The sequence below is a fragment of the Anthonomus grandis genome, chromosome 4 (assembly GCF_022605725.1).
Source record: "Anthonomus grandis grandis chromosome 4, icAntGran1.3, whole genome shotgun sequence".
NCBI classification, from domain to species: Eukaryota; Metazoa; Arthropoda; class Insecta; order Coleoptera; family Curculionidae; genus Anthonomus; species Anthonomus grandis.
Genome location: NC_065549.1, coordinates 27,733,558 through 27,753,453, shown reverse-complemented (window position 1 = coordinate 27,753,453; position 19,896 = coordinate 27,733,558). Strand labels below are relative to the sequence as shown.

At 31.7% G+C, this 19,896-nt stretch overlaps 1 protein-coding gene across 2 annotated transcripts in view; it reads right to left on the bottom strand.

The window, feature by feature from the left end:
• LOC126735445 (rhophilin-2) overlaps nt 1-19,896 on the bottom strand; it is a 132,445-nt gene that overhangs the window by 51,899 nt on the left and 60,650 nt on the right. The window contains exon 1 of one of the 2 annotated variants that reach the window (XM_050439436.1): nt 18,842-19,266. The exons of the other annotated variant lie outside the window; for it this stretch is intronic. Within the exon in view, the coding sequence (XP_050295393.1) occupies nt 18,842-18,946 (105 nt within the window). The 5' untranslated portion in view covers nt 18,947-19,266. Of the gene's footprint in view, nt 1-18,841; nt 19,267-19,896 lie in introns of those variants that run through there. 2 annotated transcript variants of the gene reach the window in all.

Genomic DNA, 19,896 nt, shown 5'->3' with positions numbered 1-19,896 from the left:
AGTTTATGAAGACACTTCCCCCATGATGAAAGTATCAATATTTACTTGTGAAAAGAGTGGCTTTAATTGGCTTTTTTTCATGCTGCGGCACAAGGTTTTACCATCATAACAGTCCACAAGAATATTCAAATCAGACCTTTTTCCTTTTTCAACCAAAAACTAAAGAAAAAGCACAGAACTTAGAAAATAATAATGTTAATAATTTTTTTTTGCTTTGAAAATGTTATTTTTGCGCTTATATCTATTTCTACTATTTATTTTTAATCCAAAATTTAACACCAATAAGTTAAATTAACATAAACATATATGTTAATATATAGCTGGAAATTTTCTCTTTTAAAAATCTGTGCAAACTTGACAACATACAATCGGTAAATATGTTTGTAAACAAAATCCTCTTGCCCTGAGCACATGTTGAACTCAAAGTTGTTGTTTACTAATTCTAGTTTCAATTTTCTAAGGACATCGCGTTTCATGGCGCTTTAATCAGTTTTAATTAGTGTTGGTGTTTAGTTTGGAAACAATTAAACGACAGTCAACGTGAGTCAGGTTAGAGTTTTTGACAAAGTGTTTCTGTTATAAAAGAGTATTTCTGGAGTAACTGTGGTCCAGAAAGGATTATGTTCCTGAATATCGTTACAATATCAACAAGAATGACTTAATGTTATGAATGTTATAATGAATATCTAAGAAATAAATAATAAACAAAGTAATAGAATTTCCTTCCTGGATACTTGTCAGACATCAGATACTATTTTTAACAAAAAATGCAGTATAGACGCTTTCAAATCAGGAAATAAATTAAACGCCATAACAAACCCGTATCTTATAGTTAACATTAGAAATTATGGTAGAGACAAGATCGGGTAAAAGTATAATGTTAGATTGGGGACCAGTTACATTAATTCCATAATAAAATGTATCGCAAAACGATTTGATGCCTTATCTATTAAAAGGTAATGACCGTATTTATCTATCTCATGGTTATATATGTTAATACATAACCCACCTCTGTAGTTCATTGTAACCGTAAGCAGAGAAAGTGATTTGTGTGAAGCAACAACGACAATATTAAGCGATGTCACCTAAAACTTACTTGATCGGCTTTCCGATGGTGACTTAAAAGACAATATATCAGCATTATTGTCATAATAATTCTCAAGGAAGATGTGAAAGTACTTCGTATGGCCGCTGAGCATCTAATTACTTATATATATCTATACAGGGTGTCCCGTAATTAATTGGACATAGATTAATGTAGGAAACCTGATAAGAAAATAAACCGTTTGAGCTCAATATCGCTTAGCAAAATGTTATTGGTTTTGGTTCTACAGGGTGTTAAAACTAATTTTTTACCAAACATTTATTGAAATATTTTGGAATCCACTGGACAGATTAACCTAAAATTTGGCGTACTCTTATTATTTGGGATGAGGAACACGAATATGATATATATTTTGCCATATAGTTTGCCACCAACATTGAGTGATTAAAAAGGTCATAACTTTTTTGACCTCCCTGTACGTACATTTGCGAGTGAAAATAATAAAACAGCATTTAATTCTAGTCAAAAAAGGTATACTTCTTTGATCTCCAAAAAGTAGACCGTTTTTGAAATAAATGCATTTTTTATTAGGTTGCGTATGAAAACTTAATCTAAAATTTAATTAACAACGATAAATTAGAAAAGGCTGTTGATTATAATAATTGTTCAAAATGTTCACCATCCACTAGGACATTGTCTAATTCTTTTATTTAAACTTTGCCTGACTCCAAACAATGATTCTTCTTGGGCCCTGATGGTATTGACTCCTTCCACAATCTTTTGCCACAATTCCTGACGGTTATTTATTTTATTTTTATACACAAGTAATTTCAAGTAGCTCCAGAAAAAATCTAAGGGATTGAGATCGGGACTACGCGCAGGCCACGGATATTCACTACCTCTACCAATCCATTTATGAGGATAAATTTCGTCCAAGTAATTTCTGACTTGCAGTGAATAATGTGCCGGTGCACCATCGTGCATATACCAACTGTCACGTCTTAAATTTAGGGGCATATCTTCTAGAAGAATGGGTAGATCATTCCTCAAAAAATTTAGATAACGTTCTCCATTAAGCTTAGCTGGCAATTCAAACGGTCCCACAATACAATCCTCAAAGATACCACACCAAATATTTATTGAAAACTCATGTTGAAAATGGTGTTGGAAAGCATGAGGATTTTCCATCGAATAGATATGATTGTTACGCCAATTAAAAACACCTCTCCTTGTGAACGTGGCTTCATCCGTAAATAAAATTTTATTACAAAAAATGGATCATTCAATTGGTGCTCTCTTAAAAATTGACTGAATTGGAGTCTTGCAGGAAAGTCTTGAGGAAGAAGATTTTGAACTGGAGTAATATGATATGGATACAGTTTTTCTTGGCGTATAATTTGGGACACCGCAGAATTTTCTTACACCAGTGGCGGCCTCAATACGTCTTGTGCTGGTTTCAGGATTTTCGATAACACGAACCAAAATTTCATCTTCCATATCTGCTCCAATTATCCTTGGTCTTCCCGCATTTACGTTTTTTGAACGAAATGAGCCCGTTTCGCATAATCTATCGTACAACGCTTTAAATGTTTGATAATTTGGCTGCCTTCTATTCGGATACAGATTTAAATAACGCTGCGCTGCTCTTCGACTACGAAAATTTTCTTGAGCATATACACATACCATATCCCGCATCTGAGCATTAGAAAAATCATGGTGACGGGGCATTTTTAAGCGAAAATAACACAACAAGAACACGAGCTTTAGCCAAATTAAAGACTTACTTATTAATACTTCACCTTGACAGGTCGAAGTTATGATGTGTTCATCCTAGGCAAAGCCTACTTTGTAAAACTCCGATAATAATTTGTTCATACGCAACCTAATACAAAAATGCGTTTATTTCGAAAACGGTCTACTTTTTGGAGATTAAAGAAGTATACCTTTTTTGACTAGAATTAAATGCTGTTTTATTATTTTTACTCGCAAATGTGCGTACAGGTAGGTCAAAAAAGTTATGACCATTTTACTCAATGTTGTTGTATGTGGCGCCATCTAGGGGTAATGGGAAAATAGATATCATATTCGTGTTCCTCATCCCAAATAATAAGAGTACGCCAAATTTTACGTTAATCTCTCCAGTGGATTCCAAAATATTTCAATAAATGTTTGGTAAAAAATTAGTTTTAACACCCTGTAGAACGAAAACCAATAACATTTTGCTAAGCGATATTGAGCTCAAACGGTTTATTTTCTAGCATATACTCTAGCATTTTTGACCATTTCAAAGGGGACACCCTGTATATAAATATGTAAATAATATAGTAACTAAAATATATTTTTATTGCTCATCTCAAATTTATATATATATTTTTTTTCGGCGTTAGTATTGCTACGCGGATTTATTTATTGGGGGTCTGCACTTCTTATTTCTATTTTCCATATGTAGTTTACTCGACGTTTGGCTGTTTTGGGTAGGGAAGGGGAATCTTTCACTTGTCAAAATCGGTATCGATTTTCATTTTTGACCTTTTCCGCCGACTTGGTTCCCGTGTGTTGGAACACACGTTAAACTTTATCGCTCATCCAGGGAAATAGGACTCTTTTACCTTATCAAGCTACGATTTGGTAATTTCGCATCAGGACGCCTAAGATTTAATAGAAAAATTTTGCAACAGTTTTTTTCGGTTTCTTTCCCATCCTCATTTCAAATATTGGTTCTTAACCTTACCACAGCTTTGAGGGTGTAATGGCTTGGAATTTTGTGATGTACCACGTGTCACACCAGAGTAGTCTGGTTTTCCAATCACCGACTATGGAAGACAAAACTTCTAACCCCAATACCAGCGGTTATGAGCTCCACTTTATAATGAATATCAATTTAGACACACCGTCTAGTTTGTCTGGGTAAGACTCCACGTGTCCTAAAACGTCGGCTGGAGACTAGGATAATTCAGGCTTAAGTTAGCAGTTAGTTAAGCAGTTCTTTTAAATTAATTGCTTTATCATTTAATGATTTAAACCTTCTTTTTACTTTTAAATCATTCATAATTTTTGATGAAGTTTGGTGTCATTGTTGATTGAAGCTAATTTGTAATACAAATGTATATAGACACAGCCAAAGCCCATATAACTTTGGATTGTGTTCCTGTCTTTCTTACCTCGCTGAATAGTATACACTATTAGAATATGATTTTTTATAAAATTTATTTTGGTAATCTGTAGAACTGTTTGGTATAATTTAGTAAAAGTTTTTGATATTTACTTAAAGTATAACTATGTTTTAATTTTATAAGTACTTTATATAAGTACCGTTAATTAAATTTTGTGGATTTTGCCTCTATAAAACAGAGATTTAGTTTAACTCTATAAAGTGTAAATAGGGTTATGTAAATAAAGTTGGTTATTAAGACTTCATTTTTGTTTATCTTTGTTTAGCATATTCCAAACAGCGGCGACAACAAACTTTTGAAAAAAATTGGTGTCTGATGATTATTCATCTTTTATATACTAGGTTATGTGAAATATCCGTCACTGTTAATCAAAAATATTGGTTTGTCAACTTGTTCTTGAAAGTTATTTCGAAAAGTGTTAGATAATGCCTAAAAAAGATATAATAGGTATAATGAACAATCGCAGCTGATGATGTGATACAGCGAGCCGCAGATGCAACAAAATTGAGCACAACAATGATCGCGAATATAAAGAAGAATGGGATAAAATTAGATCAGGCTTACGCAGCCCGTATATCTTCAAGCAAAAGACAGCAAAAACCAAAATTACAACATATTTGAAACATAGAATTCGGGACACAATTTATTCTATGTACGCCAGAAAAGAATATGTAATATTGGCAACAATAAGAGAAAAGTTCAGGGGAGAAATTGAATATTTTGAGTTTTCCATTGACTTCTTAAGAAGATAATCTATCCCTCTAACTTCATAATTTCATCTGTTTCATAGTTTCGTATAATTTCTCTCTAAGACAATATGAGGGAATTTAACTCCATACACTACTAGTATGTGCATGGAATATTACTTATTAATTATATTAAATTTATGTTCTGGAAAAATGATTTCTAAAAGAAGAGAATTGAATTATCTTTTATTTTTAAGCTCATCTTTATATCGTGGTCCACGCCGGAACCAAAGATGGCTTCATCAATGGTGTAAATTTAATATTTAAGAGTGGATTAAAGACGGGAGATTATCATGACAATATGAACAGAAAAAACTTCGAAAACTGGTTTAAAACTCAGCTGGTTCTAAATCTTCCCCCAAAGTCATTTATAATCATGGACAATGCAAGTTACCATTCTGGTTTATTAGAAGAAATCCCGAGAAAATCTTGGACAAAGCAGAGACTGACCGAATGGTTGAAGAAAAAGAATATTGGCTTTCCAGAAAAAGCCATGAAAGATAAAATATCGAGTATTGCACGCAGAAACTGCCCTAGTGAAAAAAGTACTTCCTTGATGAATATGTTAAGCCTTTAGGACACAAAATTTAGCGACTGCCACCACATCATTGCCAGTTTAATGCAATTGAAATGGTATGGTCGGAATGTAAACGAAAATATGATCAATATATTTCCAATTTTAAGGGGTCACCTTCAGAAGTTCTGACTACATGGGAAAGGGTAATAAACGAAATTTCTATAGATCATTGGCAAAAATATGTTTTTCATACAGAAAAGGTAATTGAAAAGGCTTGGGAGGCAATACAAGTGTGTGATGCCTATGACATTCTGCCAATTGTGATTACGACTGACGAAGACGACGATGACGAAGACAATGTCTCTGATTTCAGTTCTGACTCTGACAATACTGACGAGATTGATTAAGCTTTTTTTGTTCTAGCAAATTTTATTTTATGATCGTCGTTTAAGTATTCAGTCATATCGTTGCAATTTCATTAACTTGGTAATGCAATATGGCGTGTTTTTTTTTGAGTTTGTATATTTTATTTTTTAGAATGGTATTTTCATTTTAATGTGTTAACATATTCCTTTAAGCAGCATTTTTTTTCATGAACAAGTAAATTAAATTGTCAGTATTAAAATTTTTCCCAGTGAGTTAAAATAATTTTATACCATTATTCACAATTTTTGTAAGCTCGGTTTTGTTACGTCTACTGCTCGTGCCGAATTCTACTTTTCAAATATGTTGTAGATTTGGTTTTTGCGGTCTTTTGCTTGGAAAATACATGAGCAGCGTAATCCTGATTTTATTTTATCCCATTCTTCTTTATATTTGCGATCGTTATTGTGCTCAATTTTATTGCATCTGCGGCTCGCTCTATCACATTCTCAATTTGAAGTGCAATTCCGTTTCGGACTTGTTGTTTATGTCTCATTATTTATGATTAATTATAATAATATTTGTTAATTGTTAAGTTTGTTAATAATACAATAAATACTACAAGATTTTTTTTTATTTTTTGGGAATGAAAGTATATACACGAATATAAAAATATAATAATATGCTGCTAAAATAAATCATTTCTTAATTTCTGAACGTATAAAAATACATAGCAGACTAAAAATTTCTGAAGGCGATGGTAAAGTTTCTAACCTAATATTGATTGGCAAAAATATCTACGCCATGCGTTTTTTCTCACCTGGATGACGTAACTACAAATGGGTATAATTTCGACTATATTAGGAACTGTTTCCTCTCATTGCCATAGCATAGTCCAAATTGTCTTTACAGGAATTAAAATAATCAAATTACTTGTGGTGCCTATTCGTTCCCATAATATACAGACTATGACTTATATTAAATCCTAACCTACGAACGCCCAGCCTCCAATAATTCTGAGCTACCATCTGCCATACTTGTACAATTTAAAATTGTGCTTGATTATGATTATTCAGATATTTATTCATGGTCTTGAAAACTTAAAAAAAAACAGTTGAATATTAACCATAGCTTTATCCAGATTTCAGATTATTTAAAGATTATATTACATTAAAAAGAGAAGATCTAATGGAAATATGTATTTAAAAATAGAAAACTCTTAAAATGTATTGCTAGTTAACCATCTTCTCTCTTATATTCGTGTAAGTCAGGGTAATCAAAAAAAGTTAAAAAACTGCTGTTAAAAGTTTAGGGTCAATTGGGGTAATTGTGGACGATATTTAATGTTTTGACTTGCTAAACGATTTTTGTGGACATCACGCATTATGTTATATATGTAAATTAGCAGTCACAAAGCTCATAGTATCTTCTTTGATAATTACTAGTGGTTTTCTGTAATTACAAGTCACATTAAGATAAAAAAAATATATTCAACATGCTTGTCCGTTTATATTTGCCCCTACTCTTTAGGGGTAATTGTAAACAAGCATCTCTTGACACATTTACTCTACCAGAAAAAAACCTGGAGCAAATGTAAGCGAACATATAAAGTCGCTGTGTAGTAAAATATTTTTTGATATAAGTCGTGCTTACATTTACCCCAACATAATGTGACCTTAAAGGTTTTGCTTGCAATATAAATAAAAAATCGAGATAAAAGTAAATATTTTCCAACAGTTCTGTTTATTTTAACTAAAACTAAACTATTTTTGAGAATGCTAATAAAAGAAATTTATTCTAAGTATGTAATTATAATAATATTATAGGTATAAAAAATTAGTTTCGCTCATAAGCAGGAACTATTGCAGGAAAGTTGTATAGTATTCTCTCTCCCTTCATTTGAATGCCAGGATCGGGAAGCACACCAATGATTTGATTCAAGGTTCATATAACTGACATCAGTTTCAACAATGTTGAAAAGCATTTTTAATGCATCCCAGGATTTAAGAGCAGTCACTTTGATTTCCGTTAATTTTTTATCCACAGCTTCAATTAAACACACATATTTAAAAAGAGTAGTCTTTCTCTTTCCACCTTTGAACTGCACAAGAATAAATTTCCCTGTGGACAAGTCTGAACTCTCGACTGTTTTAAGCTCTATATGTTGTTTTGCCAGTTCTGCCCAATCTTTTTCATCATCAGTATCACCTAGACTTATTTCTCCATCAGAACTTTCCGACTCTGCAACTGGTTCACTTCTCATTTTTTTCAATTTCGGCTCTAACTTTTTGTTGTCCGTTTTCGGATTAGCCTTTTTTCCTTTATTTTTCTTCTTCTCTCAAAAATCTGATAACATCAATAAAAAATTTCCTTATAATAAGATTGCATAAAATACCAGGCCAAACATTAAAATTTGAGGATACTGCGTACAGAATTAAAAACTTCTGTGCTCATTTTCCCGAATCTCAAACAACCAATATCGAACAATGGAAGGATTGTGTTTCCCATGTAATGGATTTTCTATCATGCTTTCACAAAATTATATTCTTCGCCACTGGTCTTCGGGAATTATCTCCTCAGTTTTGGAATATTTGAAACATTTGTACCCATGTTTTTTCCAAATACTGGTCACAGTTTTATAAATCGTACCCAGTTCTCCTCCAATACTTTTACTTGATCGTGTTGAATCTACTTCTATGGCACCATTTCTTACAGGTTCTTGCTCTTGGACCCTTTCAACATAAGGTTCTTGCATCTTGTTCTATGGTTCTTGTTATTTTATGAAAATTTGAAACCAGATTTAAAATTGTTTTTTTCCCAATGAATCGTTCTATTTTCAAATATATTTGGAAACAAATCCCTACCATTGTACCGAATTGCCTTCATAAAACCATTTAATAAATTGATCTCTTTTAGAAAGAGTATAAGTAGCTCTATAAAATTTAACATTGCAGCGTGCAGTCACTTAGCAAAATAAGGGTGTAATAAAATTTTACGTGTTTGTGGAGATTTTTAGATCGCCTATAAGGGCCGAAGATGATATATTTTCAAATTTACACCCTGTATACAAAAAAGCACTAGGCCAAGTAACCTTTAACAAAATCTACTCTATTTTTTTTTTGCCTTATATGAGAGGTAAGATTTAAATATATAGTGTGAAAAACCTGTTAAACACAGGTAGTAAATTTTGTAAAGTAGAATGTGATGCGACCCGTATCAATTATTGTTAAATTTTTGTGCAATTCCATGGGAATCCTCAGTACTGTAGCCGCGTTTAAGCCCCAATTAATATTATATAACCGAACATTTTTGATACAAGTAAATATAGAAATTAAAATGGATAATATTTATCCGTTACAGGCTATTAGATATTCATTACAGATCTTTCAATAAAATTGATGTTATATAGTAATGTTTTATTTTTATATGTTAACATTACAAAAGAGTAATAGGCACGTGTATAAAACATATGTTTGCTGGAAAAATCTACAAGATTGTGACCTGGAATGTGACTCGACCATTATATAAATACAATGATATATGACTGTAATATGATTGCTTATACTGCTAAAATGCTAATAGACAACGCACTAGAAAAAAAAATTGTATACGATTATAAGAAGTCTAGTTCAAAAGTACAACAATATCACCAAACGAAGCATGCAATAAATTAATTACTCTCATAGCTAAGATATATAATATAACTGTTCAGCTTTAAAAAAAACTATTTAAACATAGTATGTATAATCCAAAGCCGCAAATACCAAAGTATATAAAATAAAATTACCTAAACAAAAACTCAATATAATAAAAAAACAAAATTTACAAAAATTTTCCGTTACCAATTAACTTTTACTAAAAACTTGCACAAGTGTGTTTTTTTGAAAAAAAAATTAAATAATTACTCCTTTAACTAATTAAACGTTTGCTCCATCTTAAGAAGCCTACTTCTATGTGGTAATGTTATATAAGTAGGCTACAAAATAACTTGTACTATAACAAATTTTGTATTATATGACGATTATTGATTATTATATTATTAGGTGGCTTTTATGCTTTCAGAATACTCTGAAAATTAAGATTATTACTAATATTAACATTATTATGATTATATACAACTTTACCTTAATATAACTACGTTTATATATCTTATAAAATACTTGATAGGCTGTATGAATTTAATGCGAGAGTAAGCCTTACAAATTTGTATATCAGAATTATAACAACTAATTAGATTAACTAATGCTGGCTATGATAAATAAATAATAGCTCAATACTATTTACTAATTAATAAAATTCAAAAATTATTAATTTTTTTTTTTATATAAAAAATTGGTATAGATATTTTTTACTACAAGGTGACATAAACTGCCAATGCGGCTTTTATAATTTAAAGTGACTAGTGCAAAAAAGTTGTAAAAAACGTTACTAGAATACCCGAAAGGTTATATCTAAGGCACTGAACTCATATCTCCTAAACTATAAGCATAGGCTCCCAAAGAACAAAAAGACAATGGGTCATTCAAATTCAGAGTCAGTTTAGTGATAAATAAGGCTTTACGCTTATGCTACGGAAGTAAACGGTTATGTCTTATTGTCTTTCAGCTACAAAGGATATTTGCATCTGTATTGAAATTTAAATTTGCCGTCAAAAATAACGTCTATTTAATACTGATATAATCTTGTAAGGTGGCATTACAACAGCCAATAAATAATAATCAACGTTCTTTCTTCATTTATCTGCAAAGAGAAAGCCGAGAAACGGTAAAAGACAATCAGCATAATAATTGGTCAAAGTCTCGTTTACAAGCTTATTAAAGTTTGAATTGATGGAAGAATTTTTATTTATATCATATTTTATTTTTATTTGTTGTATTATATTTAAAGCAGCATAGTATTTGCTATAGTGTTCGGCGGTGCAATCAATACTAAGTGTACATTAAAGTAAGACTTAGGGCATGCAAAACTAATTAAGAAATATTCCTATTTTAATATGAATAATATTAAAATACTAAACCCACAAAATAAATCTTAAACTATATGAAAGATAATTACTTCTTAGACCAATGAAAAGAACTGCTATAAATTACTCTGTAAAAGCACAGAATGGTAGTTTGGTGGTAGATCCCTCAGAAATTGACAATTCAACATATTGTTACCTCAATATGAAAGGAAGTTAAGTATAAAAAGTTATCATAAAATCATATTTGTTGTATATATTTCTTGTTTATATTGTATCTACCTGACTCAATATTTCTTTTGAAATCAAAATTACATATGTCGTGACACCTAGAAGATGAAAGAAGAATAGCACATTCGGCGGTCTTCATAATAGAGGAAATTTAAATGCTAAACTTAAAAATATAGCAACTTCATGGCATATGGAATAGAAAGATATACAAAATCGTATGTTTAAAGTATATTATTACGAGTAGCTTGAGCAAAACACTATGTAAATTTTAAGAAGACTTCGACCAGAGGTGGAAGCCCGTTCCACAAAGAAGATGTTCTCCAGATGAATTAGTCCCGATACAGCGACGTCCTTGGGGTAGGCAGGTGGACTCGATGTTGATGAGCCGCAACTGCTAGACGCGTCCTTCTTGCCGGAATAGCCCTGGGTGGAATCAGGCCTGCCAGCTCAGAGGAGCACTTACCGTGATAATAACGGAAGAATAAACAGAGATCAGCCACCTTTCTCCTGTGCTCCAGACTATCCAGACTCTTTGTCAGTTCTGGTTTGTCGATAAGACGAATAGCTCTCTTCTGTATAGAATCCAGCAGGTTTAAACTATGCTTGGGTGCAGAGCTCCAGACATGCGAGCAATACTCGAGGGAAGGGCGTATTTGAGCCTTATAAAGAGTCAGCAGCTGTTCTGGTGTATACAGTTTTTTCGTTTTGAAAAGCACTCCGAGTTTTTTGGAAGCTGCCCTGGCGGCCTCGGCAACGTGGTCATGCCAAGACACACTGTTGGTGACCTCGACTCCTATAAGATGTAAACATGATTTCATTGGCAATGTTTTTCCTGCCATAACCAGCTCGGGGCCACCAAGGTTAGTCTTCATCGTAAATACTGCAGCCTGCGTTTTTTTAGCGTTAAAATTGACCAAATTGTTATCACCCCACTCCAAGATTGCTTTAATATCGTTGTTGGTTGAAGCTACTTGTTGCTGCCTAAGATTCTGAGAACTTGCGGTTGTCGTTGGTTTGGCGGACTTAAATGTGGAAATAAGTGTGCTATCGTCCGCAAAGCTGTAGATTGGATTGACAGTGGTTCCTAGCAAATCGTTGATATATACCAAGAAAAGGGTGGGGGATAGAATGCATCCTTGAGGGACTCCAGCGTTAATGTTAAATTTGTCGGAGAGGTATCCGTCGACGGCTACTTGGATTGTTCGTTGTTCAAGAAGACTTTTGATCCAATTCAATAATGAGTTTCGTATGCCGATTGAGGAAAGCTTGGTTAGTAGTCCCTCATGCCACACTCTGTCAAATGCCTTGGAAATGTCAAGAGCGACTGAGCGGTGACGTAGGCCAGAAGATCGCCGGTTGATCTAAGCTTTCGGATTATAGGAATATTGCAAGATATAGGCGTTTTGTTTGAAGTATAGGTGCAGAATTCAAGTGCATATTTTTAAATAACATTATGCTATAATAATAGGATTAAATGCTTTATTGGGGTTATAGTAGTTAAAGTAGCTTTTTACAGTTAAATATGAACGTTTTTAACTCAAAGTAACTGGGGAAGCCGGAATGTGAGTGATTGTATTTTTTTAATAATGGAGAGTGGAATCTATACAATATTAGTACTTTCATGCAAATGCTTTTCAAAATTAACTTCTTTATCTATAGCGTATTTACCTTATGGATACTTATTATGTATATATTTATGTACTAGACATCTAGTGTCATTGCCTAATTAATCTTTGCTACATTAGATAAGAAATATATATTAAAAATATATAAAAAATAATTAATAAGCATATTAATATATATAAACTAATACGATATAGTGAAAATCATATCGTCTATATCTTCTAAAATATTAATTTTATTTTAATAACCATACTAAACTAATAAAGTTATTTTCTCTCAAAGTTATAAAACGACAAAAAACATTTTAATCTAATAATATATTACAATCATTAAAGCCAAAATTGAACAGGCTTGAGTTAAGTGCCCTTTAAATTCTCACAACAGTCAAGGAATGTAGAACTACTCTTACTTAAATGTAGTGTCAGCTGTGTTAGTTTTAAAACAGGCCTAATACCCTCAAGTGGCATTAGTTATAAGTATAAGCTAGTAGACTATTAGACATAATGCAGTTGGTTCTTTGCCTTAAGAAGCAGGAAGGGCATATCGCTAACGCTAATGCGTTGTTATATTATAGATAATTTGTAAGTATAGGTATACTTATGTCATTAAAAGTGGAATGTCTTGTAATTTTCTTTAAAAACGGCAACAAAAACTATTCTAGTAATTATGTTTTTTAGGTAAAGGATTTACACAAAGCCACTGAAGATGTAAATTCATAAAAATATATAAATAAAAATAAACACATATACTAATCAGAATAGATCAATTGGAATTAAACATTAAACATTACATAACTGCATGTACATACCGGCACTGAGGCATACAACAATAAGTTTTAAAAAAAAATTTGTATGATGCAAAAATTTAAAAAACTCAGAAATTCTTCATGCGCCAGATTTCATGCCAGTTAATTTTTCGTTTTTATTGAATGGTATGATTGAAAACTAATAAATCTGTTGTGCAATAATTGCGATACATAAAATATAGGAATTATAGAGCAAGACTCAATACCCTTCAGATATTCCTACATATACCTACATATTCATCATATGTCAGGTAAGAAATAGACTCTAATTTACCATAAAAGTAACCCAATAAGATGTGTAGACTCTAAATGCGCTTTTAATATTTAATAACTCCAAAATACATACTTGATTACAAATTTCTTAGTGCAAAAAATATTAGCTTAGTATTGACTTTGCTCAGGTTTAGTTATATTTTTTTTTGCAGCAAGTAGTCAGAGTTTCTTTAAATTAAGCCACTTTCAGCGGTTGAACTAAAATAAAGATATCATTCTTTATAACAGTATAATTTGTAATACAAGATACTATGCATCATTTATACAGATGACAAAAAGAAAAAGGTTGCAAATACAACCTCCGAGGCTGAAGATTTATTTCGGTACTTTATAAAGTTCGGTACTATGACCAATATTGTTTTGGCTTTTCATAGACTAATAGTTAGAATTTCACAAATGTTTATAAATGATTTTCCACATGTAATTTCTATTGTAACATAAACGATTCGAGCATCATTTTGCATTAACTATGGATTTAATGATGACTTAATATACTATTTATTCTTAATAGAGCGTTGTTTATTTATAGTTTAATATAACTTTAAAAAGCTGATTTTTTGCATAAAGGCCCAAGGGTCTTAAAAACTATTTAATCCATATGATCTCATGAAAAAATATATATAATGAGTATAGAAGTGCAGAACTACTTCAGAAATATGAATATCAGCAAAACGAAGTCAAATATATGTATTTCAAGTTAATTTTATTGAATTTGTGGCATTCGATTTTATCTTTAAACCATTTTTTTACCATTATCACTCAATAATACAATGAATTTATAAATTAATACATATATTTTAATAAACAAATTTTATCTTTCTTTTTTAATTATATAAAAGATCAGTCATAATTAATTTTTTATCATATAAAAGCCGTTACAAAATTAAGTTAAAAAGGTATATCTTTTTTCAATATATCAATATTGTTTCGAATATTATTTGATAACTTATGCTTCAATTTAATTATCTTTTAAATTGGGCGAATTTTATATGGTAGTCTTCTTTTATTTCTTATGTCTTCGGTATAATCTTTACATATTTTAAAGAAATATCCAGTTTACTGTCAACAGTTTTTGAGCTCTTTACATTTGTAAAAGATTTGAAACGACTTCTCTCTTTACATTTTGCTACGCTTAACATTTATCTTATGGTACCAGATATTAATTTTTTCCTAATTACTTTTAATATGCCTTGCATGGCTTAAACAAAAAAACGTTTTAAGATTTAAAATCTATATTTTTCTTGGACAAGTTAATGTTCTTTCTTTAGACAAGTTAATATTCTACACAATGTCCCAGCGAAAACAAAACAGAGGAATTTTCGGTGTAAAATTTTTTTTTTGAAAAACCACGGATACGTCGACTTTATTTTCGAGGGAGATAATTTTTAATAAGCAAGGCATGCCAGTAACTCTCTAGGATGGGGTAGGATCACCCCTAAAATCTTAAATAGAAAGAAGGGTTGTGTAATGTCTTATTTTGAAGGTCTTTTAATTCTAAATAGAACTGCGAAGTTTGAAGTGACTGCTATCATTTCTTTGGATATAATAGCAAAAATTGAAACTATATATTTTAATTTTAAATGCGTTAATTTTATTTTCCAAAGACGTGCTTATATTATAAAATATTCACCCTACAGCCTCCTAGAAGGGAATGAAATAACAATTTATTAAATTAGATCAATTTATTAACTGCTCCAATTGAGCCCCGCCTACTTCTATACAAGAATAAAGGTTTACATTCTCTAGAAGTTCAGGTGTTATCATCTGACACTCATTTAGGATCCTTAGGCATAAGTTATCTAGGGTTAAGTGCCCACATAAAAAAAATCATGTTGCTTCAAATCAGGCGCAAAAAATGGCCATTCCATAAAACGTTAGCTCCTTCCAATGTAGCGTTTTGTTTTTTCGACTAGTTTTTCTAAATTTATTTATTATTTAATTTCACATTTAAATCCTTTATAGCTCTACTATTATGTCAATATTCAAATCTCACCCTAACCCGTACTACTGACCCAGTTTTGTGTCTGCTCCACTTGACAAAAATCGATACGAAGGTTTGAGGTCATTCCAAGTTTTAGCGTTGTGATATACTTGGTACTGATACTCGTCACGATCACGGACTAAAGCCACTATCCGTCATTGACACATGCCTTGTCATATGTCACTCGGTGGAATGACGTTTTTAAAAGGAACGGTTTCTTTCTTTTCACTTTAGGGGCAGGTGAAAGGCACACCTGTATAGACCTTTTTCGGGTGTTTTCTCTAAATGGCTTAATTTGAGGCTCTTTTTAATTAAGTTAAGCCTTAAAGAAAAATCATCAACATTTATTACCATCGCAGAGTGACTATTTCTTAAATATCTTTTAAATGATAACCATAAAGTAAAATTCGATAGTCGCGTGTTCTCGAAACTTTTTTTTGTAAAAGATCTTTTGATCTATTACAAAGAGTCTTTTGATCTATTTTCGTTTAAAACCTCTTTTATACACCTATAATACCGGTGATTATAAGAAGGCTTTTGTCTTACCAGTCTTTTTTTTTGTTTATGCAAGAATTCTTAAACTGGAATATTGACCTAACCTCAACGTGTTGACTGGATATTGTCCTGGATCACTAATCGCCAACAGCTATACCCTGGTTTAGCTCATGTACCTGACTAAAACTCAGCTACACCTTTCAAAGTTACCACACCGGTTAATCACCTAGTTCCAGTCGGAGGATATTTAAGAGCAGTTATCATTTTCTTATAATATTAACATTCTGTTTAAAATCAATATTTTCCCATTATTTATTTAAAACTTTTATTACTTTAACACCATTTATTTAAAATTTTTGTTTATATACAGGGTATCCATTGATTATCGCGGTGCTCGACTGCGGCTAAATCTTGAAACATAAAAAAAAAATTATTAGGGGCAATATTAACTGAGTGAGGGTCTACTTTTTAAAATTAGTTTGGTTGATACAGGGTGTCCCAAAGAAGTGTGGTACATAATTTGAATTTTTTTTAATGGAACCACCTATATTTTTTTTCCGAAATGGGAGTCTCATCATTTAAAATTTTTAAAGAGAGTGTCTCTTTAACCCTAAAAGTGTTTGGCCCTAAAATGCGCCGTTGCCTAGTTATTAACAGTTTAAAGAAATTTTCACGAAAATCAATGTATTACTTAAATCTTAGCATTTACCACCGACGTTTTTTCTCTTTTTTAAAAATCTATGTAGGGTCCTTGGCTAGGTAAATGTTAAGATTTAAGTGACATTGATTTTCGTGAAAATTTCTTTAAAATGTTAATAACCAGGCAATGGCGTATTTTAGGGCCAAACACTTTTAGGGTTAAAGAGAGAGTCAAATGACACTACCATTTCGGAAAAAAAATATAGGTGGTTCCATTTCAAAAAAAGTTTAAATTATGTACCACACTTTTTTGGGATACCCTGTATCAACCAAACTAATTTTAAAAAATAGTCCCTCTAACCCAATTAACACTCCTCCTATTAAAGGTTTTTACGGTTTTAAGATTTAGCCGCAATTGAGCATCGCGATATTAAATGGACACCCTGTATAATACTTAAACTTCTTATGCAATTATTTTCTAAATCTTAATATTTAATGTGAAACAATTCTGAATACTAATTATTCAATATTTTGACATTACATTTCGCCTTGTATATATAGTGTGTACATTAAAATACAGTATCTATTTAATCTTTGGCCAAAGGCAATCGATATTATGCGGTATAAAATAAAATTAAAAGGGTTTCAATGCATTTTTAATTTGGTTCTCATTTCGGAATCAGAAAAGTTATTTTATATATTTTGTGTATATATTTGATTGGGAATTTTTTACTATAAACCTGATTGAAACCTGATATACAAAAGTGTTGTTCTATTGAAAATACCCTTTTAGCATTTAAGAACAACAGTAAGTTAATGTTTCTCAATTTAAGTGGCTCTAAACAATTAAAATGTATTGTTATTTAAATTGAGTTGTGCCTAACCTAGTTTTGATTTATGGCAATGAAGTATTTATCAACCTACAACCCAAGGCCTACCAATATAGAGCTGCCATTCGCTGTGTAGCAATATTTATTTACCTATAACATCTTTTAAAAAACGCTACACCAATCCAATGATCAGGAAATATATCATTCTAATATTGGCTCACATTAGCAGCATAGTGTGGAGGTACTCCATCTTGTTGAAAAACGACTTGATCTTCATCATAATCGTTTCCGCCTTAAATAATTTCTATTATTCTTGGATTGACCGCATTTTCCAAGAGATCTTGATATATTTAAGCACTTAATTTTCCGGGTAGAAAAATAACCCAACAATGGAGTCGACAAAGATTCCCGCCCAAACATTTAACTTCTCAGGGAACTGGGTATGAACTTTCCGAAACTGACTGGGATTGACATCTGACTAGTAGAAGCAGTTATGACGATTTACTTTTCATTAAGTAAAAACGTGCATTCATCTGAGAAGCAAATGTAAATAAGACGTAGAGTAACAGGATCAACTCACTAAAAGTTCTACAGAATTGCAGTCGTCTCTCATAATCGTCCTCATTTAGTTCTGTGTGCACTAGATGAATTTTGTAAGGATGGAATTTGTTTTCCTTAAATATCCTATGAACGCAATTTTTACTTACTCCTGTACTCGTCGCCAACTTTCTGACACTTATTCTTGGTTCTGCATGAAGTTAACCTAGGACAGCATTTATTGCTTCATTAGCAATAACAGCATGTTGAACCTTACGTTTTTTCTTAAAACACTGTCAGTTTCCCTAAATTTAGCCTGTACCGTTCTACTGGCACAATTATTGTGTCGAAAGAAAACCTCTATCATCACAACTCTCTCTGCAGTAGAATAAACCCTTGCTAATACAGTACTTCTACATGTAAAAAACTTATAAAAAGAAATATTAGTTAAAATTTTAAACCATTTAAATAAATGTTCATTTAAAAAAAAAGTACTAGTAGTTTTTAGCAATCAAATAATTCAAATTCTTTAGATAGGTCCTTGTGTTGTGTTGTAGAAAAATACCAAAATAGTACAAAATAATACAAAAATTGCAAGCTCAAAATGCATAAAAAATACTTACTTGAGGAATAGTGATATCCGGCAACAACACCATGCTAGCACCCCTATCTCCTTTATTAGCACCAAACAGTTTTTCCCGCTTACCAAAAGTACAAAACTTATTCATTTTTCTAATTCTAGTATACAATAAAACTAAAATATTACGGCATATCCAATACAAACTCACAAAAAGTTCTTTTGAGCAAAAGATTTGAGAGTGTATTAATTAATTTAAAATCAATGACTTAGAAAATTAATCGTATGTAATATGCATGTTCAGCTTAAACTTTAAAAAAGGGCATTGGTTCTAAACACTTTATACAAGGAGTACCCAGACCACAATTTCAAAATTCCAACATGCGCGCGAATAATAATTTGGCTCTCCAATATTGCGAGCGATAAAAGAAACAACGGCACTTTCGCGACGATCGGTGCACTCTCTATCATCGAAGATGAAGAAATGAGGTTTGGCGACTAAAGAAAGAAGAAATCGTGGTGCTGCGGGCACTGTCGGCTTTTCTTCGGAGGAAGCGGATGAAGATCGTTACTTGGGAAGTGAGTACGTAACGGATAACGGGAGAAGAACCGAATCGACGTGTTTTTAACCTCGTACGGCCTATCTGATTCTTGATGAAGAGTAGATTGTATATTGAACTGTTTTCCTGATAGATATATTGACGAATTAAGTTATAGGCTTATCTATATCAGGGTCTTTAGTAAAGAAGTTGTAGTGAAGATGAAAAGAAAATTTATATTTAAGGAAATAATAGTTTTTTTGTTATTTAGATTTTCTTTAAATTGTTATGTATTTAAAAAAAAGATTTCTACAGTGTGAGTTACCTTTTGGGCCCGATGCACCCCAACCCAAAACTTTTAAATGGCACGACCCCTTTTGTGATACCTTAAATTAAAGGTCTTTTGCAGTAGTATTCACCTGCATAGGAATTTTTCTTAAATTTTATCAGCGACAGCATCAAAGATAGGTACAAGTTAAATAAAATAAACTTAATTTTTGTAAAGTGTTATTTTATTTAAGTAGATGCTTTAAATGCGTTTTGGGCTAAACAAAAGCATTAT